This window comes from Magnolia sinica, chromosome 3, assembly GCF_029962835.1.
Source record: "Magnolia sinica isolate HGM2019 chromosome 3, MsV1, whole genome shotgun sequence".
NCBI classification, from domain to species: Eukaryota; Viridiplantae; Streptophyta; class Magnoliopsida; order Magnoliales; family Magnoliaceae; genus Magnolia; species Magnolia sinica.
Window position 1 is genome coordinate 61,381,894 of NC_080575.1, and position 18,435 is coordinate 61,400,328.

Below are 18,435 nucleotides of genomic sequence, written 5' to 3' on the forward strand. Positions count from 1 at the left end.
TAGCTAAAAAGGCATTATACATATTAGAACACAATGGTTAATATTCACTCATGATATCTGAGGCCTGCCATAAGGTGTATGGTACATCTAATCTATCCATCATGTACTTCCCTTGATGCTCTCTTGTGGCCCTAAAAAACAGCTTGTCCATTATCAAATGGACCGCATGAGGGAAGGATGAGACGTCCACCATTAAAAACTTCTATATTGCATTTGGGGCCCATTGTGATGGGTGGAAGACATCCAATCCGTTTAGTGTGTGCATGTTTAATGCCTTCTTACGACCCTAAAAAAATCAAGTCTTTCTTATGTTATTTTTGTAGATTTTGAAAGGTTCACCGCCCAAGCTCTTTAGTATGAATACCTACTTTATTCATGTTAAAATGAAATGTACGTGAGTCGTGAGGTATGTAATACACCAATACTATAAATAATACTAAAACCGACAATTGTAAGATGTTTTGGTATTGCATTCATTCTAATAAATTTATAATTGATATTATATGGTTAGAAAATTAAATATAAAAGGATTACAGTCAATCCTAGGTTGCCAGGTTCATAAATTCATCAGATAGTTCGATACAACATTCTCACCAAAGAATGGACCGTTACACTACCATAAAAATGTTTAAAATAAAAAATGAATGCATATTTGGAATATTTTCATTTTTTTTTTTGGATTTTTTTGGGTATTTTTTAAAAAAGATTTTTTTTGAGAAAAAACAACAATCGATATGAGGGCATATGGGCTGTAACTCCCCCTGTATCAGCTGTTACACCGATACTCCGTATTGGTAATGATGGTGACCGTTGTAGCTGCCATTATCGATATAGAACACCTTGACTTTGAGTGAAGGGTTACTATCAACATCACAAACTTGCCACAAAAGATTGAATGGACAAGAGCTTCGATTCAATCTTATACTTCATCAGCTAAGAGGTGTCTGTCCTTTTTGTTGAATTTGGTTACCCTTCCACAAGTGGGCTCTGCTGACTTGCTATGTATAGGGTATGGTAAGACGGTGGCTCCTAGAGTGAAAGAAACTTAGAGAGGTCAACTTAAAGGTGGTTGACAATTGGGAAGTTCGCTGGGGAGAGTATTGTGGTTGGTTAGGTGAAATCAGGTTTTGAAACAGATACGTTAAATAACACTTATCTTACCTTCATTGGTACTGAGTTGTACTCTTTGAATAATATATAGGACATCAACTAATGGGCAGGCTAGGCTTTGTTTTAGTTCCTTGAGCTCATGAGGCAAGGACAAGCTTTGGCCTTGCCCAGTTGTAGTTGTAGCCATTCATCCCATCATTTTTGGGTCGTTTTGTCTTTCCCATGGTAAAAAATCTTAATCCTCGTTGTTTTCTTTAAAAAGTTCTTTGTCATCTTCTGTTGTAACTCAACAAATGTTGGTTGGGGAATAAACCATTTGATGGGAGCGCACACACAAACCCTTTAACAATGTTTTAGGTATCTTTATCATTATTTGTATCGCACCTTGGCGTATCGAAACTTGTATTAATTTTGTCAATAATATTGCGTATATCGGGATATGTATTGCTGCGTGAGGGAAAAATTAGGAAATGGTGAAGTTTTCATTGAAATTTAGGAAAAGTAATTTAGGGGCTTACACCAGGCTTGAGTGGGGTAGCCCATGGGATGCGAGGACACACTCGGCGTGGGTGACCCATGTGATTTGGGGCCCACGGGAAAGGTCTCGTGTTCGAGACTCCTCACCAAGGGTGATTAATGCACATTTCACACCGGGCTCGAGTGGGGTAGCCCGTGGGATGCGGGGACACACTCGGGGTGGGCGACCCATGTGATTTGGGGCCCACGAGCCCACGAGGGGGTTTCGGCCGAGGTCCTAACCCATGAGATGTGGGGCCTGGGCTATGAGATAAAGGGATTAATTCGCCATACTCTAACAGTTCGAGCTTTTAGAGCAAGTGGTTAATTGTCTTGCATCAAATTGGTATCAAAGCGGAAGGTCTCATGTTCGAGACTCCTCACCGGGGGTGAATAATGCAGGGGCATTTTCACATCGGGCTCGAGTGGGGTAGCTAGTGGGATGCGGAAACACACTCGAGGTGGGTGACCCATGTGTTTTGGGGCCCATGGGGGAGGTCTCGTGTTCGAGACTCCTCACTGGGGGTGATTAATGTGCATTTCACACTGGGCTCAAGTGGGGTAGCCCGTGAGATGCGGGGACACACTCGGGGTGGGCGGCCTATGTGATTTGGGGCCCACGAGTGGGTTTTGGCCGAGGTCCTAACCCATGAGACGTGGGGCATGGGCTATGAGATAAAGGGATTAATTTGCCATACTCTAACTGTAACGCCCTGAACTTTTCGATACTCGACCATCGAAAGTCCTCGAGCGTTACCGTAACATATACGTGGGTATGTTACCAATCCAACTATTCTAGCCTTACATCCTTGCCCTGTCACTAATCTAACCGTTGGGAATGATCTCCATTCATAGATCAAGCCATCTGACCGTTGATTTTGTGACAAGACCATCCATCATGTAATTTGACGTACGTACCTTCTTTTAAATGAATAGACGAATAACTCCTTTTCCATGACGATTTAGATGTAAGTTCTTTTATAAGAATTACTTAGAAACGTGCCTATAACCATATGGAGCTATTAAATTTCACAAAACCCCCATATCAACAATAATTACGAGAACGCCATTAGTAAGGGCCACTGGATTCCAGACCACAAGGTTCGGTTCCCACTATCCGTTTAATGCGAAATTCTATACCATACCTTTATATCATAAAATAATCGTACGTGTAAAATTATAGCACTTAGATCATCGTAAAACGGACCCAGTGGACAGATCGAACATTAATAGTAAAATTTGGGGCCACCTGATTTTGGATATGCTTCAATTTTGGACTCAACCCCTTAAATTAGGTGGAGAAACAAATGGACGGTGTAGATCTCTCAAAAACATCGCTGTGGACCCCAACTTGAGTTGTGTACGCACGCAACACATGCACTCCGGCAGTGCACCGGACGCTAGAGGCGGTTCAAACGTATTTGAACTGGTCGAATTCGGATACGAGAGGGAGTCTCTCTCCTCTCTTCGTCGTTCGTCCGCTAGGATCAGTTGTGGACCGCCACAGTCGTCCAATAGCATAATTGGAACTGTCCATTGCATCCGGGAGCAGGGTACCGTGTCCGTTACGATACGGGCGTATCGGCCGATACGTATCGGTAACGGCCGTGGCCGTAACGGTCACCTGCCGATTCTGTAGCTGTAACGGCCGTTACAGTAAAAAAATGGCCTTTTTTTGCTTTTTAAGGTATGTTTTTTCACTTTTTTTGGAACTTCTTTCTTCTAAACTCTTCCTAAATCATTCTATTGCTATTTTCGACCACTCTTAGCTTGATATTACAAATAAAAACAACTTATATTAAGGATTTTCTTGATTCTAAGCTCTGTGGGCCATTTTCTAGAAATTCCTCAAAAATAGGTATTTATACTTTTTATTCAATGTTTTGCTGTTTTAATGGTAGAATATGATGTGTTAATCATAATAGAAGATATTAATGTCCATTTTACAGATTGTTGTTATCATTTTATATTTTTTTATAAATTTTTTTCTATTTACGCACTATTTTCGGCCTTTTTTTTTTTAAATTCGAAAAATTATTTTTTATTGAATGTTTTGATGTTTTAATGGTAGAATATGATGTGTTAATCATAGTAGAACATATTAATGTTCATTTTACAGATTGTTATTGTCATTTTATATTTTTTTATGAATTAAGAAAAATAATTGCAAACACCTACACATGTAAGATATTCTCATATTACATTCATTCTAATATATCTATCATTGATAGTGGATAGTTAGAAAATTAAATATATGAGTTTTACAGTCAAATCCAGGTTGTTTGGTTCATAAATTCATCAGACAGTTTGATACAACTTCTCACCAAAGAGTGGACCGTTACACCACCATAAACATGTTCCAATTTATAATTGAATGCATATTTGGAATGCTTAGAATATTCTGGATTTAATTCATATTTTTTTGGCTTTTTTTTTATTTTTTATTTTTTTAACCACTGTTACGGGCCATTACGTCCCCGTATCGCCGTTACGCCCTGGTATCCGTATTGGTATCGGAGGGCATCGTTACGCCAACCGATACCGATACGGGATACCTTGTCCGGGAGGTAAAACCTACCAAACCCATACCGTCCATGAGCCCCCATGCACACGCATGAGGTCACAATGTCAGATGAAGGCGATGCTACGTTGATTATTGGTGTGGCCCACCCAGAACTTGGATCCAATTCGAATCTCGACTCGTGGCCTAGATTGATATTGAGAAACCATGGAGCGACCCGGATCTATTAAAAGATCACCACAAGTGGGCCCCATCGACTCCAATGGAGAGTCGGACCCAGATTCTTCTGCAACACGTCCGTTTGGAGCACGCCGTGGCCCACTGTGACCACCCATCTCAGAGATCCGAGTCTTTCAGATGGTGGGCCATGCAAACCCGATCCCTTCCACGTCGGTAGCATGGATAGAAACGAAAGCTGGGATCTTCACACCACCTCCGATCGTGCTGCGTAAAGAAAACAGGGCTGCGTGAATGCAGCCCAATATGCACCAGTTTCCGCAACCAAACAGGCGTCCCTTACGCAACATACGCAAGAAGGTTCTAGAGAACCCTTGCCGGTATAAAAACCTCCCTATCTCACTGTTGGGAGAACATAGTGAAGGGGAGAGAGAGAGAGAGAGAGAGAGAGAGAGAGAGAGAGAGAGAGAGACCGGCCAAGTAGGGAGAGAAATGGGAGAGAAAGGGACGTGAGATCTCAGTCGAGTAGCAGTAGCAGGGTGAGATCCCAGCCGAGCAGCAGTAGCAGCAGAAAGAAAAGAAAGAAAGAAAGAGAGGAAGAAAGGAAGAAAGAAAGGAAGGAAATGAAAGGAAAAGAAAGAGAAAGGGAAGGAGAAAGAAAAGAAAAGAAAAGAAAAGAAAGAGAGTGTGCATTGAGTTGACTCATCGAGTTTTGGACCAAGTCAGGGTCGGGATCGAGTCAATTTTTGGGTCCTACGGTGCTAGAAACACTGGTGAGGGTTTTATCCTTTAGGCTTACGCTAATTTAAGTTGAAAATTTTATCCTGCCTTTTTATGCCTTCATGAATTTGATCTTGCCTTTGCATGTATTTTATCTGGCCTTTTACATATCACTTTGAATCTTCCATTCTATTATATGTTCACCATCAATTATTGGCCCGTTTGAGATTTTTACATGATATCCATTATAAGAGACTTTCTTGGATTCACGGGAGACTGGATACAAGCCTTACTCTTGCCTTACCATTAATCTAGCTCTGCCACTCTCCGTTACCAAGAATTGACGGTGGTCGCTCTTCTAATTACAGAGTTGGTCGTTGCCACCCTTATTAAAGAATCGGCCGTTGCCGCTCTTCTATTTATTGAGCTGGCTTTAACCTCTCTCCTCGTGATCGAGTTGACCTTCGTCACTCGCCTCTTATTCGAGTTGGTTATTGTCACTCGCCCCTTTTTCCATAAGGGCTCGGCAGGTGTCTTGATATTCTTAACCTTCCATTGATAAAAGAATTCTCTCTTGGTGCAAGTACTATGTTGGGAATCCGTCTTTTAGTAATCGATTAAATATTGTGGACATAATGCGTTTTCGGTAGCGGCCCTGAGGCGCCATGTAATTCCAAGGTTCTCAGGTGATGTTGCACTGGTTGGTGTACGTGAACCATTTTGTATACGCAGTACATCAATTCCTTTCTTTGGGGGGGTTGGTTGTTGCAAATAGTCGCTCCAATCTCTGGTTGCGTATTCACCTGGTCATGTGTTATGGCCGTCTTAGGATAACTGTGTAAAACCATGTTAAGCGTGGGACATGCCAGCGAATCTTTGTAGTATGGGATGCGGGGCGAGTCAGATAACTTTAATCATATTCCACATTGTAACCATCGCTAAGTGTGATACACCGCATATACTTTGCTAGGCATGCATCTCATATAGATTGATTGCGCATTGATATCTCTTGTAGTATGGAGTACTTGACGTATCAGAACCTTTACAGTGCTTTATGAATCTCTTGAATTACTGTTAATCTTAAAGGATAACCTTCACTATGAGTAGGGCGTTGACCCTCTCCCAACCATACAGTTGATTTAGGTGACGTACAGATTAAAGACTTAGAGAACTACTTCCCTATAGAAGATTATATGAAAGAATGAGAAGATAGATTTATGATTTAGTTTTATACTTCCGCTGTGAACTCGATAAATGTAATAAGCTTCCATTGGGAAGGCCGTTGATTATTCTTTTACTCTGATGAAATATAATCAATACAGTTGATTTTATTCTTGTGAATGTTACCTTCATGAATGTATCTGGATGTAAACCAAACGAAAAAAATAGGGTGCGATTTCAGAGCATCTAGTTTGTACATTATTAACACCCGCTTTTCTCGGCAGAAGTATAAACTCTGGCCGTGAAATCTCGGGCTGTTACACTAAAAGTTCGAGCTTTTAAAGCAAGTGATTAAGTGTCTTGCATCAAAAAGTTAAAGATACACACCCATGACTTGAGATTAAAAATAAATATCTATAGTAGTTTCCATCGCTTAGGGACAAAACCATGTGTTGTTGACCATAAATGATGCAATTATATCCAAAATGGGTTCAATATCATTAAAATGTCATGCAATACAAGTAATAAAACACAAACAATAAAACTGGACACTAAAATGAACCAAAACTCTACCTTGGCCTTAGACCCACATGGAGTAACGAGGCAACTCAAATTGTCATCCCTATCTCCACTGGGGTGGCTATAGTCTTATTGCTCCATATATAAGCAATACTGTGTGTTTGCTCATGAGTTAACGATAATAAGCCATGTACTCTCAAACATCTTTGGTACTCATTCTCATCGAAATGTACCAATATGCCCATCATTGGATATTGATTTTGCATCGTAACTATTACCTACACTCGCATTTGCACTTATTGTGGCCGGATACCTCGATACTCACATCCACATTCTGGATCTATAGCTATAATGTTGTCTACATTGGTACCTATACTCTTGAGTAGGCCTAACAACTCTGATGAGGACATCCGAGCACCATACCAGAGGACGAGGGTTGAGCTAGTCTCCTTATGGCTAGACAACCATTACATGGGCTCACTTGGCCCAATTCACATTCGTAGCCACGTTGAAGACCCCATGTGCATGTTCATGTATCTTTGAAAACCCAACACTAGGAAGATGCACGTGGGCTGCATATAGGAGCTTGATGGACACATCAGACCATTGGATTGGGTGGACACAATGATCGGACCATTGGAGCATCATCATCGGACATCTTGATCGTAGACTCCCATGGGCCACGAAATAGTTTAGTTGTTTAGATTGTTTACATGCTTGTTATTTTTGGTATACCTTATATTTGTGTTGAGATTAGGGAGTTAGAAACAACTTTTAATTTGTTAAGCGTCTTTGTGTTGAGAATCTTATCTGAGAGCATCTTTTTGTAAAAGGTCTTTTCTGAGACTATAAAAGAGAAAGATGGGAGTGTGAAGCCCTAATGCTATTATTTTGAAGAAAAAAAAAAAAAGCTTTGTGTTTTCTCTTCTTCATGTGATTTGAAGAATACTCCATGTGATTTGGAGCTTGGGTGTGGTGTGATTCCATTCCCCATTCAATGGAGGTGCGGGGCTTCCATCTGTCTTCTTCTTTCTCTCTTCAATTCTATCCAAAAGAGGTATTTTCTAAAAATAAACTTAATTTCTCTTTTTCCCTTCTTATCCAAAACCATCCAAATTCTTTCTTCAACTTTTCATCATCCAACCTCAACCCCAACCAAAATAAACCATTGAGGACCCAAAAACCCTAGCCAACGACTCACATGTGCGAGCTCCTAGGCTGATCGTATGGACAACCGCTCAATCCTTTGATTTCCCCTCGCTTCCCTATCAAAATCTCTTGATTCCCCATCCATAACCCTATCCTAAATCCTAGATCTCCAATTTCCTATTTTCCTCAATTTCTAAAAATCCTAATTCTAAAATCCCAAATTCCCATGAACCATAATATTCCAAATTTCAGATTTCCCCCTTCCTAACCCCGTCATAAAACGAACAAGTCAGTCCCTTGAGTGTGGAACGTGCCTATGCTAAATTGGAAGTTCTATCCTTCCATCGGGCCTAATTTTAATTGATTTATGTGATTTCTTAGCATGCGGGCATGTGATTTAGGTTAAGTCAGGTTTTATTTCCTATTGTTTACTCTTAATTACTTGGTGGGTTAACATCTTTTGTTAATTAAATTACTTTATGGACTCTTTTATAATCTCCACGTTGCATGCTAGCATTAAATCATGTGTCCTGCATCAAACTCCTCCCTAATTTCCCTCCCGTGTGGTTCTTGCTTGTTTGTGCTATACTCAAACACAATAGGTTCTTCATTTGTGCACTCCCCTACTTTGAAATAGTAGAGGGGTCCTACACGTTGCGGTAATTCCCTACCAGGGTTCCAGCTTGAATCTGCTCTTGGATTGCGGTTTTCCCCACCCAATTCATGTTTCGATGTGAAACAACTCCAGTGGAGTTGTTACAACACACCTAGGAACAGATTTTCCGAAATTTTTTGGCAAAAAGAGAAGTATTCATGGATTATATATATATATATATATATATATATATATATATATATATATATTTCTGAATTTTGCAGGTATTACATTGTTATCGTTGCTACATGCATTGTATATATACTAAAAGGAAAAACGCTGATTACTCTCGATATTTTCGATATTCCGAGATATCGGAATTTATTGTCCGATGATATCGATATTATTGGTGATATTTTGCATTCTTTATTATACCATTTTTTTTATTTTTATTTTTTGTTTTTTTTTGCATTGGTTGGTTGGATATTGGTAATATCCACCGACATTTATCTGTCGTACCGCTGGTATATAGAACACTGCTCTAATCGTCTATCACAATCAATTAAAGCATAGAACTCCCACAGGTGCAATGCGATTGACTATTACATAGGACGATTACAATCAACCGCTATGTAATAGTCTATTACATAGGTTGATTACAATCAATGAATTATAACTATAATGTATACATTTTAAAATCATTATAAATCACTCTAGTTTTCATTTTCCAGTTTTTCTAAGTTTTTCACCAACTCTTCAAGTCTATCCAACTCAATGGACTTCTGGGTCAAGTTTATTTGAACTCTGCTACATAAAAATGTTCTGAAAGACAAGGGGTTCACCCCTCAAGTGTCAATGTATACCGTTAGTTATACACCTGTTACACATCATGTTTCTGCAATTCCTCGTCTTATTTGGGTCTAGTCATATCGTCTAATAATGGATGAATTGAATGATTGTTGTCATATCTGAGGCAGCATGTTTTATGCATCAGGTGCTTTTTGTTTCACCAGAGAGGTTTTTGAATTCAGAATTCTTATCAAAATTAGGAGCCATTCCACTATCACTTGTAGTTGTTGATGAAGCCCATTGCCTTTCTGAATGGTAAGTTTTATCTTGTACGACATTTACTCGTCTTGGTTTTGGAATCATTAAGGGGTGCATCATGATTTTAGATAGTAAAGATTGGTACTTGAAAATTTACTTTTGACCAGACGCATGTTGCATTTATATTTCCCAGTCATTATCACTCGCAAATCCTAGTCTTCTATACTATAACTTTTGCACATTTATAAATTAGATGTATTTTTTTAAAATAGCAGAACTCGCTCTTTTTTGCTGTCAATGTCTATATTCATGTTTTTGCTTGACAGGTCCCATAACTTTCGGCCTTCGTATTTGAGGCTTAGGGCATCACTACTTAGAACCAAGCTCAATGTTGAATGTTTTCTTGCAATGACTGCTACAGCAACAACCAAAACCATGCATGCCATTGTGTGCGCTTTAGAGATTCCCTCTACCAATATTATTCAAACTTCTCAAATAAGGGAGAATTTACAGCTGAATGTCACATTAAGTGGAAATAGGTAAGTATATCTCATTTTGCAAATTTACTGTACTATGCTTCTTAATTTTTCTTATGCCTGTCCATGATATGTATCTTGTATGCCCTTTGTTTGAAATATAACTTACATTTTGTAGAATGAAGGATTTAATAGTGCTGATGCAGTCATCTCCCTTAGTTGAAGCTAAAAGCATCATTGTTTACTGTAAATTTCAGGTATGTCTTGCTTTAGTAGGCTTTTTAAACCCCCCCACAATGATGAAATTTACTTTAAGAGGACAGAATATTCATTGTCTTACATATGGTACAAGAGAGGTCCTCTGAAAGAAGCTACAAGAAGGATAAAGATACTAGTGATTCCCATTGTTCGATTGTCTAGGGTCTCCATCTTTCTCCAAAGAGTCCATATCTCATTTTCTCTTTATAGACAAAGTGCAAGGAATATAAAGACAAATGAAAAAAAAAAAATTGTTAATCTCTTCCAAACTGCCTGCAGGTTCCACTACACTACATACTAATCGATTTAGTCCATCTTGCAAAATTCAGTGTTTGCACTTAAAATTATTAGAGGATCAACGGCCAAAATTAAAATGGATGAACCAGGGAGACCCACATCATTCATTAACTTTGGTAAGCATGTATACATTAGCAGTAGTTCCTACTGAACTTGTCTAATAACGAAGGTAGGTGAAGAAGCTTTTGTCTTTGAACAAACATAAGCACACTGTAATAGACTATTAGATAGCGGTTGATTGTAATCATCCTATCCAACAGCGTATTATATTGCGCCTGTGGGAGTTTTGTGCTTTCATTATTGGTCCCAAGCTCAAATAAAAGAGGGTTGGGTCACTTTAGTAGCTGGCGTCAAACTTATGCCATAACTTCCATTATGAATCCGATGGAGCAAGATTCATGTAGCTGACCCCAATTAAGTGGGAAAAGTCTTAGATGATGATACACACACACATACACACATACATACAGACATACATACATACATACATACTTACATATATATATATATATATATATATATATGTCAATATGTGAATTAATAAAATATAAAGAATAATAGAAAAATCTAGAAAATGTAGAATCTAGGAAAGAATCTATTGACTTGAAAATAACTTGACAACAACTCAATGGGAACTTGTGAAAATGCGTTTCTCATAGAGCCAACTCTAAATCCAATCGTGTGGAGTAAACTCGGGTGATATTCAAGTTGACTTGAGTTTTTAATTTGTGTATTATGTAATAAAGATGTGCAGGCATGCCAACTTGTGTTGGCACGAGGAATTATTGGCCTGTTGACAAATGGTGGTAATGTCACGCCCCGAACTCGGAAACCGGGCTCACAGAATTCTCGATCGCCGAATCTGGCGCCGTTAGCCTCCGTAGTACCCCATTCTCGGCTTCCAGTGCCCATACGCCCAGATTCCGATCCTGGGCTCCTATAAGGAGGTTTTTAGTGTGATTAAAAAAAAAAATTAATTAATTATTATTTTTTTTTTTTTGTAAAGGAGCATAATCACAAGCATAACCAAGTCACAAACGACAACATCAACACCGCATATCTACTAATAGAAACATTCGAGTACAATGCCGAAAGGGAAATACATAAATAACAAAATCTCCAAAGTGATCTGCCAAAAGCTCCTGCCTCAATGCTGCTGCGACCTAGTGTCACCTGCATGCAATGGTCGTGCATCAGCTTATAGAAAGCTTAGAGGGTGCTGTAAGTGTGTGCATAAGATAAGTGCCAAGCACACAAATGTCAGAGTAAGCGGAAATACTGGTAAATCCATAAGTTATACAATATCAGAGTATGCAATGTAGATCGACTATGCAAATGCGAAGTCATAGAGAGCCAAATATCAGATGCTGAGGATGCAATGCAATATACAATTCCTGGCGAGTCCATAATACCATCAACCTTATTCAGGATATGTAATACAGAAGCATAGTAAACTAAATGCTATGTGTTGAGGATGCAATGCAATATGCGGTGCGAATGAAATGACCAAGCTAGAGCGTGAAGTTGGGATGATAGTACGTAGTATCACAAGCTGTGGGATCCATTACAAGGGACTTCTATCCAAAATGGCCCATACCTGATTTGGATAGCCGGACACAATGTGGTAAACTCCTGATCTCAGGTTAGTCGCGTACCCAACTGAAATCATGGCCATTGCGAGGGTACACATAACAAATTAGTTGCGCACCACTAGCCCGAGTGGTTAGTGAATGAATGAATGAATGAGTAAAATGTTGAGTATGCAACTCCTGCTTAGTAAGTCCACATATCAGTACCTTACTTCTCTAGAATCATCATCAGGGTCTAGTACACTCTACGCCACCTACTGCCCCATCAAGCGCACGACTGGGTAAGTGGAAGAGACCTCACTATCCGCCTGCCAATATCGGCCCGGCTCGTCGATAGCGGACCCATTTATGAGCTGGTCAGACTTAGCCTAACATTGCCTACTCCCTCGGGCGAGTAAGGCCACACCCCATTCCAACCGACCACAATGCAGTGGGAGACGCGTCCTACTGGTATATGACCCTCATGCGATTATGTATTTTCACTCGGTCTAGACATTTGAGCGTCCTCTGGTATCAAGAAGGTTTAGGGAATTTCACTCAGGATATCTATAGCACCCCATGTAGAAAAAGATTTCCGGTGTCCCATCTGGCCATCCACAATATGCCTGTGGAGGCTTCAACTTTGATGTCGCTAGGGCATACGATGGTCATATCACAAAATGCGAGATGAGTCATACCATGCAGTCATGCATCAAACCTGCGCGTACCGCGCGCTCATGTCGGGGCAACTCCGTTTCACAAGGAGTCTCATGGTAAACCAACCCAATAGCATATGCTATGATCAATCACTCCTCATAACATGCATACATATGATGCGTATGGGCATGTATCATGATGTAATAAAGTACAAAGACATGATTATCTGATAGGGCAAACACCAATAATCCACAATCGACCATCATCGACATATCACATACAAAGAGTAGGAGCTAAACGACATGCCCCTTTTATAACTATAGGAGTCCATGTGGTATGTCCTATGTTAGATTAGCCTCCCAAAGTACTAATATATCATATATCCCAAGACGGGGTCCACTGGAAGGACAGTGGGTCTAACCCATTTATCGAGATAGGCTCTACACAGTGGATATACTAAATCGGATAACACATATTCTCCCATATACAGTAAGAGGTGATGGTGTACTATCGTCAAGGATAGGCCTCACACTTGTCCCAAAGAAGTAAATGGACGGTGTGGACGATATATACGTGACACTGAGGTCCTAGCAACTGGATACAAGGATAAGATGTCTCATGGGGCGAGTCAAGTGGGTATACAACAAGTGGGCTTCCTCACTCCTTTTATCATGACAACTGGGCTTTCCAATGAGGGCCTGATACGAATACAAGGCGGCCTTTGGTAGGATCCACACATCCAGGACTACGTAACCCTACAAACGGTCCTGCTCATCATCTAAGTGGGCCTCGGGTTTGGGTTACTAAGCTTGGACAAACACATCAATCTAGGTGGGCCACATTCCCTATGGAAGGCTCGGTACGAACACAAGATGAGCTCCAAGGCTTGGGTGGTCCTACATGGTATGGTGGAAAGCATCATTATCAAATGGGGGCCAAACAGATTGGGATAGCCTAATCAAGGGAAAGATGGGTAATATAATCATCAATGGTGGCTCAACGGTTTGGGTTAGCCCATTAAGGGGAGATGAGAATGGGCTTAACAACGGGCCCTAGGGAAAGTTACAATGTGGACATTTAACCATCATTGCTCTTACAACGTGGACATTAAATCATCATTGCTCCTAAGGCATGGCCCATTTAATATCATCTAGGAACCTAGATGGGCATCATAAACATCATTACATACATCCTGGTGGAATCACACATCACAATGGGCCTCATATACATCACCTTGGGCCTCACGCAAGGGCTTTATATACATCGCATTGGGCCTCACTCATGGGCCTCATATAGATGCCATTGGGCCTCATACTTGGGCCTCAAATACATCAAAATGGGCCGCATCACATGGGCCTAATACACATCACAATGGGCCGCATCACATGGACCTAATACACCTTACGATGGGCCGCATCACATGGGCCTAATACACATCATAATGGCCGCATCACATGGGCCTGCGGGGTGGCCCATTTGATGGACGGCTTGGATTCAATACATACAACGGGTTTGCCCCACCGTCCCATGTTGGGCGGTGGAGATGAAACACACATATAAGGTGGGGTCCACAAGTTTGGGTAGTGTAGATAAAACCCATAGGTCACGTGGGCTACAGAGATGGACGGCTTGGACATAACACATACCTCACGTTCAGGCCACAGAACTTGCTGACGTCCATACAGATGGACGGTTGGGATATAACACGTACCTCATGATCGGATGCACAGAACTTGCTGACGTTAATACATCAGCTATATATCTGGTGGGACCCACAGAGCTTGTTGACGTCAAATGGAATGGGACCCACCATCCTAGCTCTGCTAGACGGACGACTTAAATATATAATACATATATCTGGTGGGCCCCACCCTCACACACGTGGGGTGGATCCCACGTCCTAAAAATGGACGGGTAGCTGTTTGATACATGCGCTGAGGTGGGCCCCACCCATCCCAGCCTATGGACAGTGTGGATAAAATAGACCCATCATGTGGGTCCCACAGATGGATGGTTGGATAAAATATATATGTCAGGGGGTCCCACAGATGGACGGCTGGATGAAACAATACATCAAGGTGGGCCCCACCCGTCCAGCAAATGGACGACGTGGAGGAGACCCATACATCACGGTCGGCCCCACACAACAGCATTGTCCAACACTTTGGATGGTGCAGATATAAAATACATACATCAATGTGGGCGTCCACGTCCCAGCTGGACGGTGGAGGTCCCACACGTGCTGAGTGGGTCCCATTGTCCAGCAAATGGACGGACAGTTGGGATATAACACATACCTCATGATCAGACCCACTGCACTGGCTGGCGTCCGTACAACAGCTATATAGCTGCACCAGCCAATTTGCTTCCAGGCAGGTGGGTCCCACCGTATATAATAATAATATATATTATTTATTATTATTATTTTTATAACTGCTCCAGCGTCCAAGCCTACTGGACGGCCTAGACACAAAACGTCCTCAAGGTGGGGTCCACGTGCTGGATGCACATATCTTCAAGGTGGGCCCCACGTCCAGTGGGCCACACATGTTGCTATGCAGCATGAATGAAATACATATATCACGGTGTGGCCCGTCAGATGAACGACGTGGATGCAATAGATGGATGGTGTGAATAAAACCCAAATATCAGGGTGGGCGACCCTACAGCTGCTGGACGGTGTCCAGCAGCGTCCCATGGACGGTCCAGTTGACCGTTTGGACAATAAGATGGACGACTTGGATGCATTCCACATCGAAGTGGGGTCCACGTACATGTGGCCCACCGGCCTTTAGATCAAAGCTGATATTGGTGTTTTCCCATCATCCAAACTGTCCATCTGGACGGTCAGTCCAACAGGGTGGATAGCAAGGCCGTCCCACTTGCTGGACAGTCCGGATTGCCCCTAGGTGGGCCAGCAAAACAGGAAAGAGAGAGAGAGAGAGAGAGAGAGAGAGAGAGAGAGAGAGACGTGTGGTGGAAAGGAGCTCTGCCACTATGAGCTCCTCTCTATCATACAATGTACACATCAAGATGGGTCCCAAATCATGTGGGCCCTAAATCAAAAATCAAGATCTAATGCTATGAACACCCACCGATTTCACTTCTTCTTGGCTCCTTGATCTCCCAAGCTCCTAAGCTTCCTCTTTGATGGAGGATGATGAAGGTTAAAGGGTTGGATGATGAGATCTTGGGATAGGAAGTGGGCCACACTTGGCTCTCCTTCTCCCTTGGAATGCTTGGACGATTCCTCCCTTTGGGTTGCTTGGGATGGGTAGAGAAGATGAGAGAGAGGACAGGTTGTTGTAAGGGAGATGGGATGGAGTGATGGGTGGTATGGGTTGTGTAAGAGAGTGACATGAGAGGCATGGATTGTGTTGACTTTTGGGTGGGAGAGGGATGGGTGTGATGGGATGTGTACTTGACTGTACTAGATTGATTGATGTGATGTTTGGGTAGAGATTCTCTCGAGATTCGCAACGCGAGGCGTTTTCCTCGAAATATGCGCGGGCCCACAACTCCTGGCCTGGGTATTGTATCGGTGCGCAAGTCGCAGCGTTGGAACCGCAGCGACGGTGTGGTCGCTAGGGTACAAGTCTCGGGTCGAGTCGACTCAGATATATGGGAAGCGACTTAGGGCCGCACACAAACGTCGATTATAGGTCGCGGGTTGCTGGAATTCGACGGGGAGGATCGCGGAAGTCTAAGGAATGGTACGGGTTAGGATATGGGCCTTACAGGTAATGTATTAATGTTTGTGCAATCGTCTAACCATTTTTTTTTGTTTAATTGCTTTCTATGTTCCATCAACTTAACTTTGAACATTTGGCCCATTATTGTAGGAACTCCGAACTTGAACTCAATATAGGAACTTAGAATTGAAGGAGCTTTGAAGAGAATCTATGATAAGATTGCATATAATTTCTTTTTCTATCATTCTTCAATTCCATTTATTGCCAAAAGTTGTCGTTGAATCACCTGAATGGTTGAAAGGACTATGGATTATTTCTTTATTTGAGAAATAATTGTGGCATTTGGAGTAAGTTGCTAAATAATTGATATACGGCCTATTTCACATATCCGTCCAAATATCAGACATGTGTGCGTCCATTTAAATTTCATGACTTGTTAACTCCGTTTACATATCATCCAATCATCTTTAAGCTGTATAATATGATGACGTTATAGCCTAATCCAATTGGTCAAGGAGAAAGGGAACTAAATGCTTCAAGAAGTCCATAAAGAGGAAACTGAGGACACCAAAAAGTTGGAGGGAACTTGTAAGCCTGGAATCGACAATTAGTCGTGAGTCAGGATCTAAGTGGAGCAGTTTGAAGAAGGGTAGAGGGGGCGAGATTGGTTTCCCAATGAAGCTAGCAAGTCAGAATGTTAGGGGCTTGGGAAGCAAGGATAGAAGGCTTAAGGTGAAGGACATATGCCGAAGGGGAAAGGTTTAGTTCATTTCCTTGTGGGAGTCTAAACTCCAATTTGTGGGTGCTAAGCTGATGGACTCAATTTGGAGAATTAAGCACAAGGACTGGGTGGCCTTGGGATGCGGTTGGCTCAATAGGTGTATTATTGTGGCTTGGAACGAGGAGGTTTGGTCTAGGGATGACTGGTGGTGTGACACTTTCTCTTAATCAATGGTTCTAAGGGATGTGGAGTTGGGATTTCAGTGGTTGTTTACCTCAGTGTATGACCCTTGTTAGCTGGAACAGATGCATCTCTTATGAAGGAGCTGAATTCTGTCCAGGTTAAATGGAAGAGGCTGTGTTGTGTGCGGGGTGACTTCAACGTGATTAGATTTTCATACGAGAAGTCTAATGGTACTATGGTAGCAACGTTGTCAAAATCCTATGATTTATGATTTGAGTTAAATCTTAAGCAAAATGATTTGAATCCCACCTTGAATCCCTTTTTAGATGAGTCATACGTTTCTATGATTTGGATAGTACAATTTACTATTCAAATTATGCTTGTTATTCTCTATTTAAGTTTTACATGCCTTTCATTTTATGTTTTTATATTTGTGGGGGCTTTAAGAATAGTTTGGAAGAGGTCAATTATTTTATTATCTTTGCTACAAGAGATTACATGATAGATATTCTCTTCGATGTTAAATCGTTTTACATTTTCTTATGATTTCTTACTTCATAATTGGTTGAAACACCATTTTGATATAGTATTTCAATAACGGTAATGTCAGCCATGAAGGCCAGCCTTATGGCCGTTACACTGTGGATCATAATGGTCATTACACCCTTGTAATAGTTGTTATGGCCCTCTCGTGCCCCAAACCCAGTATTTCGTACAACCAGTTCACAACACCTGGACCTAGTGCGTGACATTGTCGAACCCCGAGCTTGGTACCCGATGCCCATACTCCCAATCTTGGCTCCCGACTATAAAATTTGGATTTTTTCTTTGTTCCTTTGTGTAATGGTATCAAAATCCGAGATAAGTAATTACTGTATACAAAATAACCTTCACTATGTATACAACATCTATGTACAAAGAGTTTGAATACAAACATCTATTTACAAATTTCCAAAATTCAAAAAAATAAAATAAAAATAGAACACTATTTCAGGTACGTGATCCTTTTTCTCTTTATTTGCTAGATTCAGCCTTGTACTCTTCCTTCATCTCGATGCGTGGAATTTA

At 41.2% G+C, this 18,435-nt stretch overlaps 1 protein-coding gene across 2 annotated transcripts in view; it reads left to right on the forward strand.

The window, feature by feature from the left end:
• LOC131239956 (ATP-dependent DNA helicase Q-like 5) overlaps positions 1-18,435 on the forward strand; it is a 69,576-nt gene that overhangs the window by 11,162 nt on the left and 39,979 nt on the right. For both annotated transcript variants that reach the window (XM_058237920.1, XM_058237919.1), the window contains exons 4-6: positions 9,463-9,572; positions 9,842-10,054; positions 10,170-10,248. In XM_058237920.1, coding sequence (XP_058093903.1) covers positions 9,463-9,572; positions 9,842-10,054; positions 10,170-10,248 — 402 coding nt within the window. The remainder of the gene's footprint in view (positions 1-9,462; positions 9,573-9,841; positions 10,055-10,169; positions 10,249-18,435) is intronic.